Here is a 14,165-nt window from a genome sequence, read left to right as displayed (position 1 = left end):
CCTTTTTTTGTCCGCCCCCCCCCCCCCCCCCTTTAATATAATTCAAACAGTCAGTGGCTTTAGCTTGCAGACGTAAAAGGTTTAAATTTAAAAGAAAGAAAATAAACTTTTGCTGTGAAATTGATACATATATATCATTGTTGCACAAACCATTTTATTCATTATTTTAGTAAACATTACTTTTCCATTTTAAATTGCAGCTGCCATGATTCTCCCAAACTGCCAGCAAACTCAAATTTTGCAGCCATGGCAACTGTATTTTCTGCACGGGTCTGCCCCAGAATTTCATTTTTCTGTGCACATGTGTTTGGCTTACTGCTTTTCCCTGGACATCTGCACGTAGCTTGTGCTAAATATTCAGACACCCCCGGCAATATCGTTGAAACCAAATGATAGCCATACAATGCTCATTTTCAGTTGATTTCCCCCATCCAAGCTAAACAGTGTGGGTGGAGGAACTTCCAATGCCAGATACAGTATTCACCCGCAGCTGCCTGAATATGATGGCGCCGACGCACACAATGATTGCATCTGTGCAGCCGATAATTTTCCACCCAGCACAGTTGACTTTTAGATTTACTTTTGTCCAAGCGAGTTGTGTGTGCTGGGCCACCCAAGGCTCCAAATTTAGAGCAGTCTATGGCCAGCGTAACTCGGGTAGCTCCATTATCGTTGAAATTACGCAAACTGATAAAGGAGCTAGTGCTTCCTATTTGCAGGGCATGAGGAACCGAGTTTTTCTCGCCTTAATCCATTGTCCTAGGGACTTCCTCCCAGCCAGTACCAGTTGTGACGAATGGGTCCCTGAAGCTATGCTTGTTGCCGTTCACTGACTGGTCTTGTTGCTCTCGTTATCACGTACAAAGCATGAGGGTTGGCTAAGGTATGTATTACACCACAGACAACACAATCCTTTATCACCTGGGTGGGGAGACCACTTTAATGATTTTGGAACCGCTCAGTGTTGGGCTTTTTGTTTAATACAATAAGCCATTGCATGGTACTGCTCTAGTGTAAATCCCAGCCTGGTTCACTGTTCACAAACAATGCTCAACCTAGTCATATCACTTACACATATATCCAGTCATGTGTGGGGGAACTAAATCACCTGCCTATTCACTTGTCAAGTGTCAGGAGAAATAGGATTATTTTTTTTACATTGTTGGTGTTGGTAGAGTTTTATGGTAGAAGAGACCTTGCCTCTTGCGTCCTCCTAAATTGTACAAGGACTGTCAGGCATGCACCATGCAGAGTATACTCCAGGCATCTGTAAGATTCCGACAGTACGAGCTGGGTGCTAGAACAATGCAGCACATCAATGACCACCTTATGGCTAAAGAAAGCAGGCACCAGCCTGGAATAAGGATCCAAGAAGATGAAAACGAAGCGGGGGACTTGTGAACCTTGCATCGCTGTAGGAGGGCAAACTTGCAGGTTTTTATGACGTGCTCCGTGGGCCCTGGAGACTTCAGTTCCACTTTAATTTATCAATCACACCGAGCGTGTTTCATTTTCAATGAGCTGGTAGATCCAGACTTGCATGGTAACAAGGATCACTAAAGAAAGAGCTGTGTAACACTACAAAGCTGTGTTTGAGCAAATATGGCTGTCCCTATTTTAAACCAGAAGTAGAACCGGGGTTTCTCAGACTTTTACACACAATGGTTTTTTACACCAGTTTCTACATGTATATTTTAAAGTCGATGTAAACCCTCTTACCGTTTTCACATGTAGCATGTTGCCTTAATTAAAAGTGCTAACGTCATGTCTGCTTTTCGCCAGCATTCATCATCACTGCGAAGTACCTGGAGTGCGTCACGGTTTTCATGTACTTCCTGTGCTGCCTGGCGTGCACATAGCCACAGGAGCACACTTCTATTAGCAATGGTGTTAAAGTGTACATGTGCAAGCACTGGGTACACCGTTTTGGTTTTTGACCGTACGCACACAAATGTGAAAGAACTGTACATTGCCTCTAAAGAGATTATTCTCTCTGTTCTAGTGCAATTTGTATTCCCAGCCTTGCTTGTCCTATAACCTGTGAATAGGTTGTACCTTTTTACTGGCTGAAACCTGCTGTTTAGATTTCAAACTTGTCATACTGAACTTTTATCCTTCGGTGTTCAAATAAAGAATTCTTTAAAGTAAAAAGCTGCTATAGTACATTTTCAGTAAGTGCTCCTTTTGTGTTGTAGAATTAACCTGACGGTTATGGTTTATGTGACATACGTTTTTACTTGAAGGCTGTACTGGAATGACTGCTGAGATGAAAATCAATTACTGGATAAACATCCTAGAGCTAGCATACTGTTGAGTGAAATGTTACACTCCCATGCTGACCCATCGAGTTTAAGAGGAATAGTAAAGCGTAATCACTGTTCTGTGCTACTAAGGATAGCGTGGATATTTAAAAACAAAATATGTCCGCCCTCCTGTACCTATATAATTACAAAAACAAGGTATTAAAAGATTAATAATATTGGAAAATAATGTTTCCAATTTAGGGCAAAATGGCAGGTTCTCCTAAAAAGTGAACCCCCACCTACTGATACTTACCTTTGTTGCACTGCCCTGCTTCTCTGTTGGAGCTCTCGAGAAATATCTGGTGCATCTCTGTATGGGAGCACATGACCTTCCCTTCCTCCCGTGATTCAGTGCTTGGACCAGAGTGGGCAATTGTCAGGACTGAACACTGTCATATCTTTTACATTGTAAGCCCTCAGGGGCAGGGCCCTCCTTACCATCATGTCTTGAATTGTATTGTGATTGTAATGTCTTCCTTATATTGTAAAGCGCTGCGCAAACTGTTGGCGCTATATACATCCTGTATAATAAGGGAGGGAAAGAAGCCCTTAACCCTCTGTAAGCTCCAGGACGGAGCTTACAAAGGATTTGAACTTCTGCTCCATTGGTGAAAGAGATTGGTGGGCAAGGGTGTAGGGAGGGCAAGTATCACTTGGTGAGGGAGTTGTTGTTTCAAGAGAACTGATCACTATGCACTAAATGGATAATGTGACTGTCTTCTTACAGCCACAGCCCTTAGGGCTAGCACAGTTGTACAGGCTCCTCTTCTGTGCTGAAAATGTTTGCGCTGATTTCACTGCACACTGTGAGCTTCTTACGATGTGCATTAGAAGCTGCATAACGTTAGAGCTTGCCTAATTTTCTAGCTGTATGATGTCCAGCATAATCTAGCACTTTCTTCTCCAGCCTTACGGTCCCTAGCCTGCCCCTTTTATTCATTGGATTTCAGTTTTCAGGCTCTGCATCACGCATGGACATTACCCCAGGCCATTCTGCATTCAAATGTGCTGTGTTTAGAAAAGCCCACTCCTCCAAACTGACATCCACCCATCAATGCAGTTTGATATTTTCATAATTCCTCCTAGGAGCCAGCCCACTGCTTGCATCAGGTTTTGGGGGCACTTTAGGAATACTAAGGCATGGTGCTATGATGTTTTCAGGAATATTTCCAGTCATGGTCTGCCTACATTGCATTGAGAAACGGAGACCCATGTAATCAAAATGGAAAGGCTTTATTTGAAAATGTTACTAGTATTTTAATGGGGGGGGTGTAAGCCAAGGAAAGGAAAATATAATCCGTTTAAACTTCAGCTTTAAAAAGGAGGAGGAGAAAATGGAGCAACCTGCTTTATATCCTTAATGACTGGATGACCTTCAGGAAAAACACAGTGGTTTCTGCCTCGTGTCTTAGTGCATTTTATCTCACACAAGTGCTCTTCCAGCCCACATGCTTGACAAAAGCTGGTGTAGGCACAAAATATTGGGTGGCTATTGTTGGGTGACTATTGTTGACTACAGAATTGTCATTTCTGTACTCCGGTGGAGGTCATATTTTCTGCATCAGAACTCCAAGTTGTGCTTTACACTGTGTCAACAGGCAGAGTGCTTAATCAGCGGGGGTAGGCAACCTTTTCTGCATCAAGTGTCAATTTACAAGCATTAGTCAACCCGGCATGCCAGTAAATAGAGCACCTTTGTATTTATTTTCATATTTTTTACTTATGTGTTAAACTTGCCATTAGCAGTACAACTATATCAATAGGTGTACACACAAAAGATGTTCATATTTACTGTTAGTGTGTACTGCACAGTAAACTGGACTCCTAGTGTGATACCTGTCCCTTTTTTCCACAGCTTAGTTGTGCTTTGTTCGGCCTGTAGGATGATAATTTTAGCTGCACACATGTTTCTTAATTATCGTTTGTAATTTAGCTTAGAGATGGACTTAACACTGTGTTCAGGTGTTTAAAAAAAATCTGTTTGCACATACACCAATCCGTCATAACAGCGTGAACACCCACCTAATATTGAGTAGGTTAAAGAAACGTGATTCATCAGGCCAGGCCACCTTCTTCCATTGCTCTGTGGCCCAGGTCTGATGTTCACAAGCCCATTAAGGACTGCTGTGGATACAGGTCACTATGGGCACCCTGACTGGTCTGCAGCTATGCAGCCCCATATGCAACAAACTGCAATGCACTGTGTGATCAAACCCCTTTCTATCGGAACCAGCATTCACTTTTTCAGAAATTTGAGCTACAGTAGCTCTTCTACTGGATCTAACTGCACAGACCACTTTTGGAAGGTTGAGAACATCCCACAAGAGCTGCAGTTTTTGAGTTGCTCTGACCCAATTGTCTAGTCATCAGAATTTGGCCCTCGCCAAAGACGCACAAATCCTTACACTTGACCATTTTTTCTGTTGCTTCCAACACATCAACTTCAGAGACGAAATGTACACTTACTGCCTCATATATCCCACCCACTTCCATTGTAACAAGATAGTCCTTGTTAATCACTTCCCCTCTCATTGGTGTTATGTTATGGTTAATCGCTGTATATGTGGAACCAAATGCAGAGAATTTGTCTGGTAAACTCACTATGCTGCAGAATAGATATTGAAAAAGCTTTGCTACAGTTCTAATGAGAAATATGAAAACCTTTTGTAGATGTTTGACTATCAATCTTCTAGGTACCACTGCAAATGGATTTGCATGCCTATATGATGACACACGTGCCTTGGGTCGCTGACTCCTTATCTATCATCTTCGTGTTCTCTGGAGTGCTTTATGGAGTAGCCATTTAGTGTTGATGCCCATTTCACAGCAGACCTGCAAGCTTGCAGTTTAATGTTTTAAGTGATTTACGTAACCATGAGTTGTCTGCTTCTGTGAAGGGCCACCAAATATTACTGAATTTTAATTCCTGCTCTATTCCTGCACACAGTAATCATCTGGAGAAGAGCCTTCAGCTCCTTATGGACCGGGTGGATGACATGAGCCAAGACATTGTGAAATTCAACACGCATTTAAGGAACGCCAGCAAGCAGCAGCAGCAAAAGCACCAGGTATGTCATCAGCAGGCATTAAAGCGTAACCTCAGCCTAACGGCTAAGAACCCAATTGAAATTCATGTGCAAATATTTTTCTGTGAAATGTTTTTGAGTCTCGCAAAACAGATTTTTTTTTCTTATTAAACGGCCATGCTAAATATGCTTTAAAATGGGAAGCCTAGTCTCAAAAGTTCTGTTATTATTGAAGATCTGTTCCAAGAAACAGGTAAAAGCAGTCAATGAGGTATTAAATGGCAACAAGTGAACTCTGTAGCTGTGTTCTAATTAGATGAGTTTACCTTACAGGAAACATTTAGGGCTCGTTCACACTAGGCCGCATGTTGAAGTGTTCAGTTTTACCATGCAGGCTAGTGTGGTGTGACAGGTGTGGTGGGTGGACGGTGTTTCAGCACTGGTTCTTTTTTTCATTGTATTTGGAGTGTGAAAAAATGTACGCTCCATTCAGGTCCTCACACGGCAGTGTGGTGACATCATGTCTGTTTGTTTACACCACACTTCACATGCACATTGCTGTGTGAACAGGGTGTACAAGCAGTTGTTTTCCATGTGCCCTGGTGGTGACTGGAGGAGTTCAGTTGCTGAAAATCTCTAGTCACCGCTTATGGTGTGAACAAGTCTTTAATGAGTGGTTAGGAGGCTGCAGTTATTGGCCTCTCCTTCTGAAAAAGCTTGCCTTCTTGCCCTCTCACTTTCTTCTGGATCACTGACCTGGGACAAGCAGCTATAAGCATCCTGATTTTAAGAACTTATTCCAGGTCAGTGACACAGAAAGTATTGAATATAGCAGGTCAGCATAACAGCCAGGCAACTTGCAGACAAGCAATGGCAGGCCCAGCCCTCATAACATGTTTAATCTGGTTTATATATAACACAACTAGTGTTTCTGCTACAAGATGTTCACACACCATCTAACAGGGTCAGTAGAATTGTTCTTTGTGGAGCGTGTGCTGTGTAGCACCAATCACATTCAAACTTTTAAGGCAGGTTTGAATTTGACCTGTGGCTGTGAGAAGCTTTGGCTGCAGGCATTTTTTTAAAGTCTGATTTTCTATATGTGAGGCAGAAAGGAGCCAACATCTGGTGCTTCCTTAGCTAATGCTAGCCATGCATTGCTTGAAAGTACTTTGGTAGAAAACTGTTGGTCAATCAGTGACCGTGTCCACCCTGATAGTCAGTCTTCAGATATTCAGGCACCAATTTTCAGTACAATTCCAGGCAGGGAAGCCTCGTCCATCCACGTTGTAGACTGATTTCTCTTGTTCACTCCATGGGGCCATACAACTAGTCTTGTATGGCTAGCTTAAAGCATGTGGGTCCAAGGATCACCTTATTGCTGACTAAATGGGTTTGTGGGATTCTACTGAGCAGGTAGGCTCACTGGATCCCTGGATTATAAGGATTATTTTTCAGTTTTCACTAAAGTGTACTTTTACAGTGACCCAAGGAGAGTCTTATATATTTGCCTCGTTCCCCCTTTTTTGATTAGGGTAGGGTCATGCCACTTCGAATCAGGCATGTTGTCCTGGTGAGGACGGTTTACTAACATTGTAGGCCAAACATAACTGATTGGCCCATGGGTGACACTCCATCCTCCTTGGTGCCTGTGGGGGAGGGGTGTTGGGTGGGGAGGTTCACATTGCTTCAAGCCTAATAACTGTAGAGATTTTGAATATCACCAAAGGGACAGGTTGGGACCTGATTCTCGTAACTTTTACAGTAGCCATGCTACAGATGCCCCTTCCCCCCCCTCCTCCCCCCCTTACACACACACACACACACTAACTGGGAAATAAATTGCTTCATGGTGGGGTCTAAGACTTATAATAACACTAACTAGTCAGACATTCAAAAAAAAAAATGATTCTCTTCTGTCCAGACTCGTGTTCTCTTTTTATGTTCCTGGTTCCTTCCCCTGTCAGCTAATGAAGCGATCTTGCCAAAAGACCATAAACTGTTTTAGGTTTTCATTCAGGAAAACAACCTAGAAAGGCACTTAGGAGCCGGGCAGACCTGCTTTCATTAACTATCTTTACAACGTTATTTCTCGACCAATATCACTCCGAAGAATAGAATTTTATCATAGGAAACCCAAGGAAAAAGTTCATTCGCTCAGGCCTCATTTACTTCTAATTGCTTTGGTCCCGGTTCATTACAGCATAGTTAATATCCCCGACATCAATCAGCTAAATCCTCATTTGTTCCAGAGGAGTTTATTTCTCTTGAAAATGTTGGTTTGTTGTTGTTTTTATTTTTCAGTTTTTGATTTTACTTTTAAATGGCACTGCTAAAATAAATATTGCTCATTTGTGATCTTATTCTAGATTGCTTATATCCTCTTAATGACGGTCATATTGCAATGCTTTGTGTATTTAGCTTGTTAAAGCTGAACTCCAGGCAGATATAAAAGACGCATATGTTTAATTTTGAATATAGTGGGGGGTAGTGGTAGTTTTTTTTAAATCGGTTTCCCTTCACATTTAATCATAAACGCAACATGAATTATGTGGCAATCTCTCTAAAGTGAGGGAAATCTCCTCTTAAACAGTTGTTACCAGAACTAGCATTCCCATTGGAAGATTTCGCTTTTGTTATTTTTCTGACAACTCTAAATTTTGGATTTTCTCTTGCGCTCAGTCCCTCTGTCAGCAGTCCCCAGGACAACCGGAGAAAGCAAATCCTCCATAATGGGGACACAGACATCAATGACAGACAGACTGAGTATCTAACCTTTCAGTACTCCATCCAAAACAAAAAAGTATTTAGATACAATTTAATACAGCACTGTATTAATTAATACATTGTCAAATGTTTTTTAAATCCAAGCAGTGCAAGTACCTGGTTTCAAAGGCGTAACTATAGCCATAGCAGCCCAGGCGGCTGCTATGGGGCCTGAGGGTGAAAGAGGGCCCCGTGAAGATAATACAGTCCTGTATTCTTTTTTGCTATGGGGCCCCGTGATCTGTAGTTACGGCCCTGCCTGATATCCTCCTCTTGCAATACAGCAAGCTCAGACTAAGGGAGAGAGAAGCAGCACAAGGAACCAATCAGTTGTTCTACAGTGCTTGAAGAATGCTGATAGAGAGCGGAATGAAAGAGAGATGAGCTAAACCGTTTACGACATCTCCTTTCACTGTGCAGTCCCAGGCTGAGGGAGGTATTAACTGTTACTGATTGCCGCAGAAAATAAATCGTGTTCCCTCCCCTGCCAGGGCTGTGCTATGTAGCAGTGTTTTGTAAATCTTAGGAATGGATGTACAGTAATAAAGATGCTTTCAGAGGCAGTCACGGTTTTGCACGGCCTATGTATTCAGGCAGCTGTAGATGCCGTGGCTGGCTAATTACAGTAGTTGGCAGTGGAGATTCCTCCATCCATGCTGCTAGTGTGAATTGGGGAATTGATTTCCTCTTATTTAGCCTATGGGTGGTTCTACCACCACAGTGACGGCATATGACAGGATAATGATTTTCCACCCGACTTTTGTCGGGTGGAAAATCAGTCGTGTCAGTCGTGTCAGTCCACCCATGGCTTGCATGTTGTCTGATTCAGCAGAAATCAAGCCACGTATGGGGTACCCTATGTTGAAAGCACTGCCTCAGACCCTTCCTATATAGGGATGACTGCTGCTTTGCAAGGGATTATGGAAAGCTAATATAAAAGAGGATTCAGGCATTTATACTAAACATTCAATTCATATAAATATTTTCAGATCTGCTCTGATATATATAATCCTTTCGGCTAGTCACCATAAGCTGCAGCACTTTTCTATAGTATGCCCACATATGTTTTGTAGATAGCTACTTGTATAAAATCCCTGGCGAATGAGATGGAATCCTGCGCCGCACAATGCTTGAAACAATAAGCCGTCATCTGTGACGTATAATAGAATATTGAAAATGAGCATTAATACCGCGCATCACGCAGCAGGCACTGGAGAGGCTCCCGCCAGTCCTCACACAGCCAATTTCTCCTGCCTAACGTCTGTCACAGCCTTGTACAGTCTCAGCGTTCGCCGCAATGAATGCCCGTCTCATCCTGTGGCCAGCATGCAAATAATAAGCATTTATGGGATCCTCGCAGAGCCTGGCCGCGCTGAATCCCTCCAGGAGCAGCCGAGTAAAGTAAATTTAAATCATTATTGAAGGTAATTAAAAGATCAAACTTAATTTTGTGAGAGGTGAGGAACCTGTTTTACTGCTCTGTTAGCTGGAAGATCTAATGCAGACACTGTTACTGCTGCCTGGAAAGCTCCCAAGACCTCTTCCACTATTGAAAACGGCTTCATTGGCTTTCATATAAAGCAAATGAGGTTTTGTTGAGGGAGGGAACGTCTGGGATTCATTTTCTAAAGCTCATCAAACACGTTCTAATCGGATTGTACAATCTCCTTTTAGATCTACCAACAAGTATGTAGTGCAAGGGCCTGCCCGACTGGATACAAATTGACGGAATAGATTAATAAGGCCTTCATCTATGAAGTTGATTTTACATCGATTGTATGATCAATTTGTAACGTGTAATGAAAGTCTAAAGTTTACCCTTTTTGTACAGTTATTTTTAATGTACAAGTCGGTATATGTGCAGTTCTTTAAGGTGGACCTGTATATTTTCATGTTGCATGCATGCCAAGGCCTCATTCACAAGTCCCATATCGGTCATTTTGTGGCACGTATACTGCCGATGCCTGCAGCCAGGATACCTGGTCTTCTGATCAGCAACGCTGAGGCTGCTTAGCCTGTACAATTCAAAGGAACTGGGACTTCTACGCCTGAAAGCATGTATCCGCATATCCAGAATTTACCTTCCATTAGGGACAGATCAGTGGCGGAACAACCACCATAGCGACCCAGGCGGCCGCTATGGGGCACAGGGGGGCCCGGCCAGGACATCCCCCTGATGCTGTGCGGGCCTCCTGGGTCGCTATGGCATCTCAGGCTGCTGGCTGTCACTGGCGGCTGTGAGGAGGAACACGCCGCTGTTCAGATCACTGACAACCCGTCAGTGATTTGTGCAGCGGCGTGCTCCTCCTCACAGCCGCTGTGGAGTCAGTGACAGCCAGCAGCTGTCAGCAGGAGGAGGTGGGGACCGGCCATAGAGGAGTCTATGGTGGGCTCTGCAGGGTCACTTTCAGGTGGGCCTAACTAGAAATCACAGGGCCCCACACAAAATTTTGCTCTGGGGCCCTGTGATTTCTAGTTATGCCCCTGGGACAGATGTTCGGCCCTGGTCGGAGTTGTATGGGTTTAGCTGCCGCCACTGATTGTAACACCTGAAGCCCCTCCACATGTATCCGCAGTATACTTGATACACCATGGCTGATTTAAGACTTGTGAATGAAGCCTAAGTAATGTGTAAGTTTATTACCTTTCACAGAGATCACAGTACTCTCTATGACAATCCATGTCCTTTTCTCTACCAAAAGGATCTTTGTTCAGATATAATTCAGTGGTGGCATCTATTTCCTGCACTGACATGCCGCCTCAGATCACAGTCATGTAAATCCCAGTGCCTGTGCAGTTCTTGGCTGTAATCACAAATGTCTAACATAGGTCAGCCTCACATCTTTGACCTGTTACGATGTTCCAGTCTGATCACTGGGGGAGAGGAGACTGAGGGAATGACTCCTCCTGCCAGCAGCTGACTGATGACATCATAGCCGGGGCAAAGTCACTTTATTACCCAAGGACTGCTTTTTATTAGTAGGAGGTGGAGCTTGTTCAAAAAGTATTATTGTTGCTTTGTATTATGACATGTTGGGAATGTATTCATGTAGACTTGAGACTCACTTTAAAATGTTTGTTTTTTGGGAAGTTAAAAGTACCCATAGATATAACAATAGTGTTAATACCCTTGGAGTTTGGTTATACCAATGTATATTGCCCCCCCATATTTATATGTAAATGGAATGCATGTGTGATAGGAAATTGCTTGCGTCTGTATTATGTGCTCACACAATCTAATCGCTGTATAATGCCTGTGACCAGCTTGAAGGCCAACTCCAGTCTGGTATCTAAGTAAACCATTAAAACCTGTATACAGGGCCACTTTACCTGCCAAAGAGTCTGTAAAATCTGGCTGTATCGTGTGATCCTTCTACTGTTATGTCATACGGCAAAATGGGACCTTGAATTTTACAAAGCCACAAATGTTCCCATGCCCCCTCTCCTGCCTACTCTGAGGACCTTGAGGAGAACTTTGCATTCTTACACTATGTAGTTGTTTTGTCCCTTATGAATATAGGATTATGCAGTACCCATTAGTTTTCTGCCTTTTAGTTTATACGGTATTAACCATATTGATTATTTTTTGTTACAGTATGTTCAAAGACGGCAACAAGAAAACATTCAGCGGCAAAGTCGCGGGGAGCCGCAATTGCCCGAGGAAGACGTGACCAAACTGTTCAAACCCCCTCTTCCCCCGCCTCGTATGGATTCACTTCTCATTGCAGGTAATGTTTTCCATCATCTGTAGACTTGAAGTCCCTTTTAAGTTAAGTTTGCTGCACATTCCTCAGTGATGGTGATTTGGGAAACTCAAGGATAACAGAGCCATCGCTAGATACACAGTACTTAGCCTGGTACTCGGCTATGCTTGCCTGCAAAGGTTGCTGTACCTAAACCTGCTTAGAGCTTTTAAATGACAACAGAGGTCTCAGTTGCATTCACCTACTAATATGTGGTTAAAGTGATATTAAAGTCAAAAGGATTTGAAGCTATTTCAAATGCTGATGAAATCACTTAAACTGGATGCTGCTCCTTGATGTTAAAAGGTTTGTTTCCTGCAGAATCAGCTGGGTCCCTAAGCACTGGTCCTGATATCCTGTTTTAGAGTGACGTCTTTCTCAAGCAGAGTGCTATGCAGTCACCCTTGTGTGTGCTAGTAAGCAGTGTGCGTCTCCACAAACGCACAGAAACCACAAATCAAGCTGTTTGCCTCCCCCCGCCACCCTATCCTTCCTTTTTCCTCCTCCCTTTTTCCTTCTCCTACTCCTCCCTTTTTCTTTCTCCTTCTCTTTTTCCCTCTCCTTCTCTTTCTCCCTTTTTCCTTCTCCCCTTTTTCCTTCTGCTCCTCCTCCCTTTTTCCTTCTCCTCCTCCTCCCTTTTTCCTTCTCCCTTTTTTCCTTCTCCTCCTCCCTTTTTCCTTCTCCTCCTCCCTTTTTCCTTCTCCTCCTCCCTTTTTTCCTTCTCCTCCTCCCTTTTTCCTTCTCCTCCTCCTTTTTTTTCCTTCTCCCCCACCTCCTCCCTTTTTCCTTCTCCTCCTCCCCTTTTCCTTCTCCAAGCTAGTAGATGAACAGTTGCAGGAGTCTGCATTGTCCTTTGTTCTTATACTGGACAGGAAATTTAGGGGAGCGGAGAGATTTGGAAGCAGGTGTTCAGAAACATGATGATTCTAAGTATGTGGACAATGCTTTGCTGGGCAATGTATATTTGTTTGATCTGGATTCATTATAGAAAAAAAGTGAGAGTTTAATACTACTTTAAGCCTTACACCGCTTTAGGACACCCTTTCAAAATGTGTATGTGTGTGTGTCCCTTCATCCATGGGAACAGCAGCACAAGGATGTATAAAGTAATGAAAAAAGCTTCTTCCTAAAAGTAAGATATCCACAACAACTGAAGACGTGTTACCAAATTCAGTATAAATGGAAATGTGGTACAGATTATATATATCCCACAAGTCAGTATTAGGTTCCCTCTAATGGTCAGCAGGGCCAAGTGCTGGGGACCATAAAGGTCAACACAATGGTCCCTAGCACTCAGCCCTGCTGACCTTGCAGTGACTTGCCCCTATCACTTAGGCCTGGTTCACACCTGGGCGTTTTGTAGCGCGTTCGAACGCTCTGCAAAACGCTCAAACACCGAAATCCCATTTCTTATGGGTATGGTTCACACCTGGGCGTATTACAGGCCGTATGAACGCGCTACAAAACATCCTATGCCCAAAGAAGTACAGGAGCTTCTTTGGGGCGTTTTTGTCGCACGTTTCCATTGGGATACAGCCAAGTAGCCCTCGGAAACGCGTGTTTGCCGTGCGTTTTTTTTACCGCGAATCGCGGTAAAAACACGCGTCACGAAACGCTTGACAAACACGCATATTCGATACGCCTGGGTGTGAACCCAGCCTTACACCTACTATGCGAGTTATAAAATGAAAAACTGCTTGCCATCCCTACTACCGGGTTGCATTTTTTGGAGCACTTTTAACCTTGGAACCGGACTTGTTTTTTTACAGTAAATTTGGCAACCTTGCTTTAACAGCAAACAGCCTAAAGGGCTATAACTCTGCAATAGCCAGATTTATAGACTTGCACTCCCATACTAGGGGTAATTGAGGTAATTCATTAAGGCCAATGAACCGGCCTACATGTCTTTGGAGTGTGGGAGGAAACCAGAAGAACCCAAAGTAATCCCACAAAGCAATCCCACAAAGCACAGGGAGAACATGCAAACTCCATGCCAATAGTATCCTGACTTGGATTCAGACGGAAGACCCCCGGTGCTGCAAGGCACAAGTGCCAACCACTGAGCTACTGCTGTTACTTTCATCTCTATTTAAAAATTACATTAATACATACAAAGGTAATAAAAGTACATGAGACTAGATTCCTTGTACTACTATCAAGATTCTAGCTAGGAAAGTTTCACACCCGAAAATGGTATCTGCAGGTCGTATGACACTTAATCTACACTTGTAGAACCGTGTCTGCAGACAACCATTCTCTACACAGAACCTTCACCAGGTGCTAATATGTCACCACACATCTCCCCCCTTTCTACATGATAATACAGC

The 14,165-nt window shown here is 43.3% G+C and overlaps 1 protein-coding gene across 1 annotated transcript in view; it reads left to right on the top strand.

The window, feature by feature from the left end:
- The window catches only part of EIF3H (eukaryotic translation initiation factor 3 subunit H), a 175,965-nt gene that overhangs the window by 156,603 nt on the left and 5,197 nt on the right, over positions 1–14,165 (top strand). Inside the window, exons 6-7 of the mRNA XM_018560856.1 lie at positions 5,251–5,371; positions 11,691–11,823. Of these exons, the coding sequence (XP_018416358.1) occupies positions 5,251–5,371; positions 11,691–11,823 (254 nt within the window). The remainder of the gene's footprint in view (positions 1–5,250; positions 5,372–11,690; positions 11,824–14,165) is intronic.

The sequence above is a fragment of the Nanorana parkeri genome, unplaced genomic scaffold, assembly GCF_000935625.1.
Source record: "Nanorana parkeri isolate BGI_ZX_2015 unplaced genomic scaffold, ASM93562v1 scaffold482, whole genome shotgun sequence".
Lineage (NCBI taxonomy): Eukaryota > Metazoa > Chordata > Amphibia > Anura > Dicroglossidae > Nanorana > Nanorana parkeri.
This window is presented reverse-complemented; position numbering and strand designations above follow the sequence as displayed.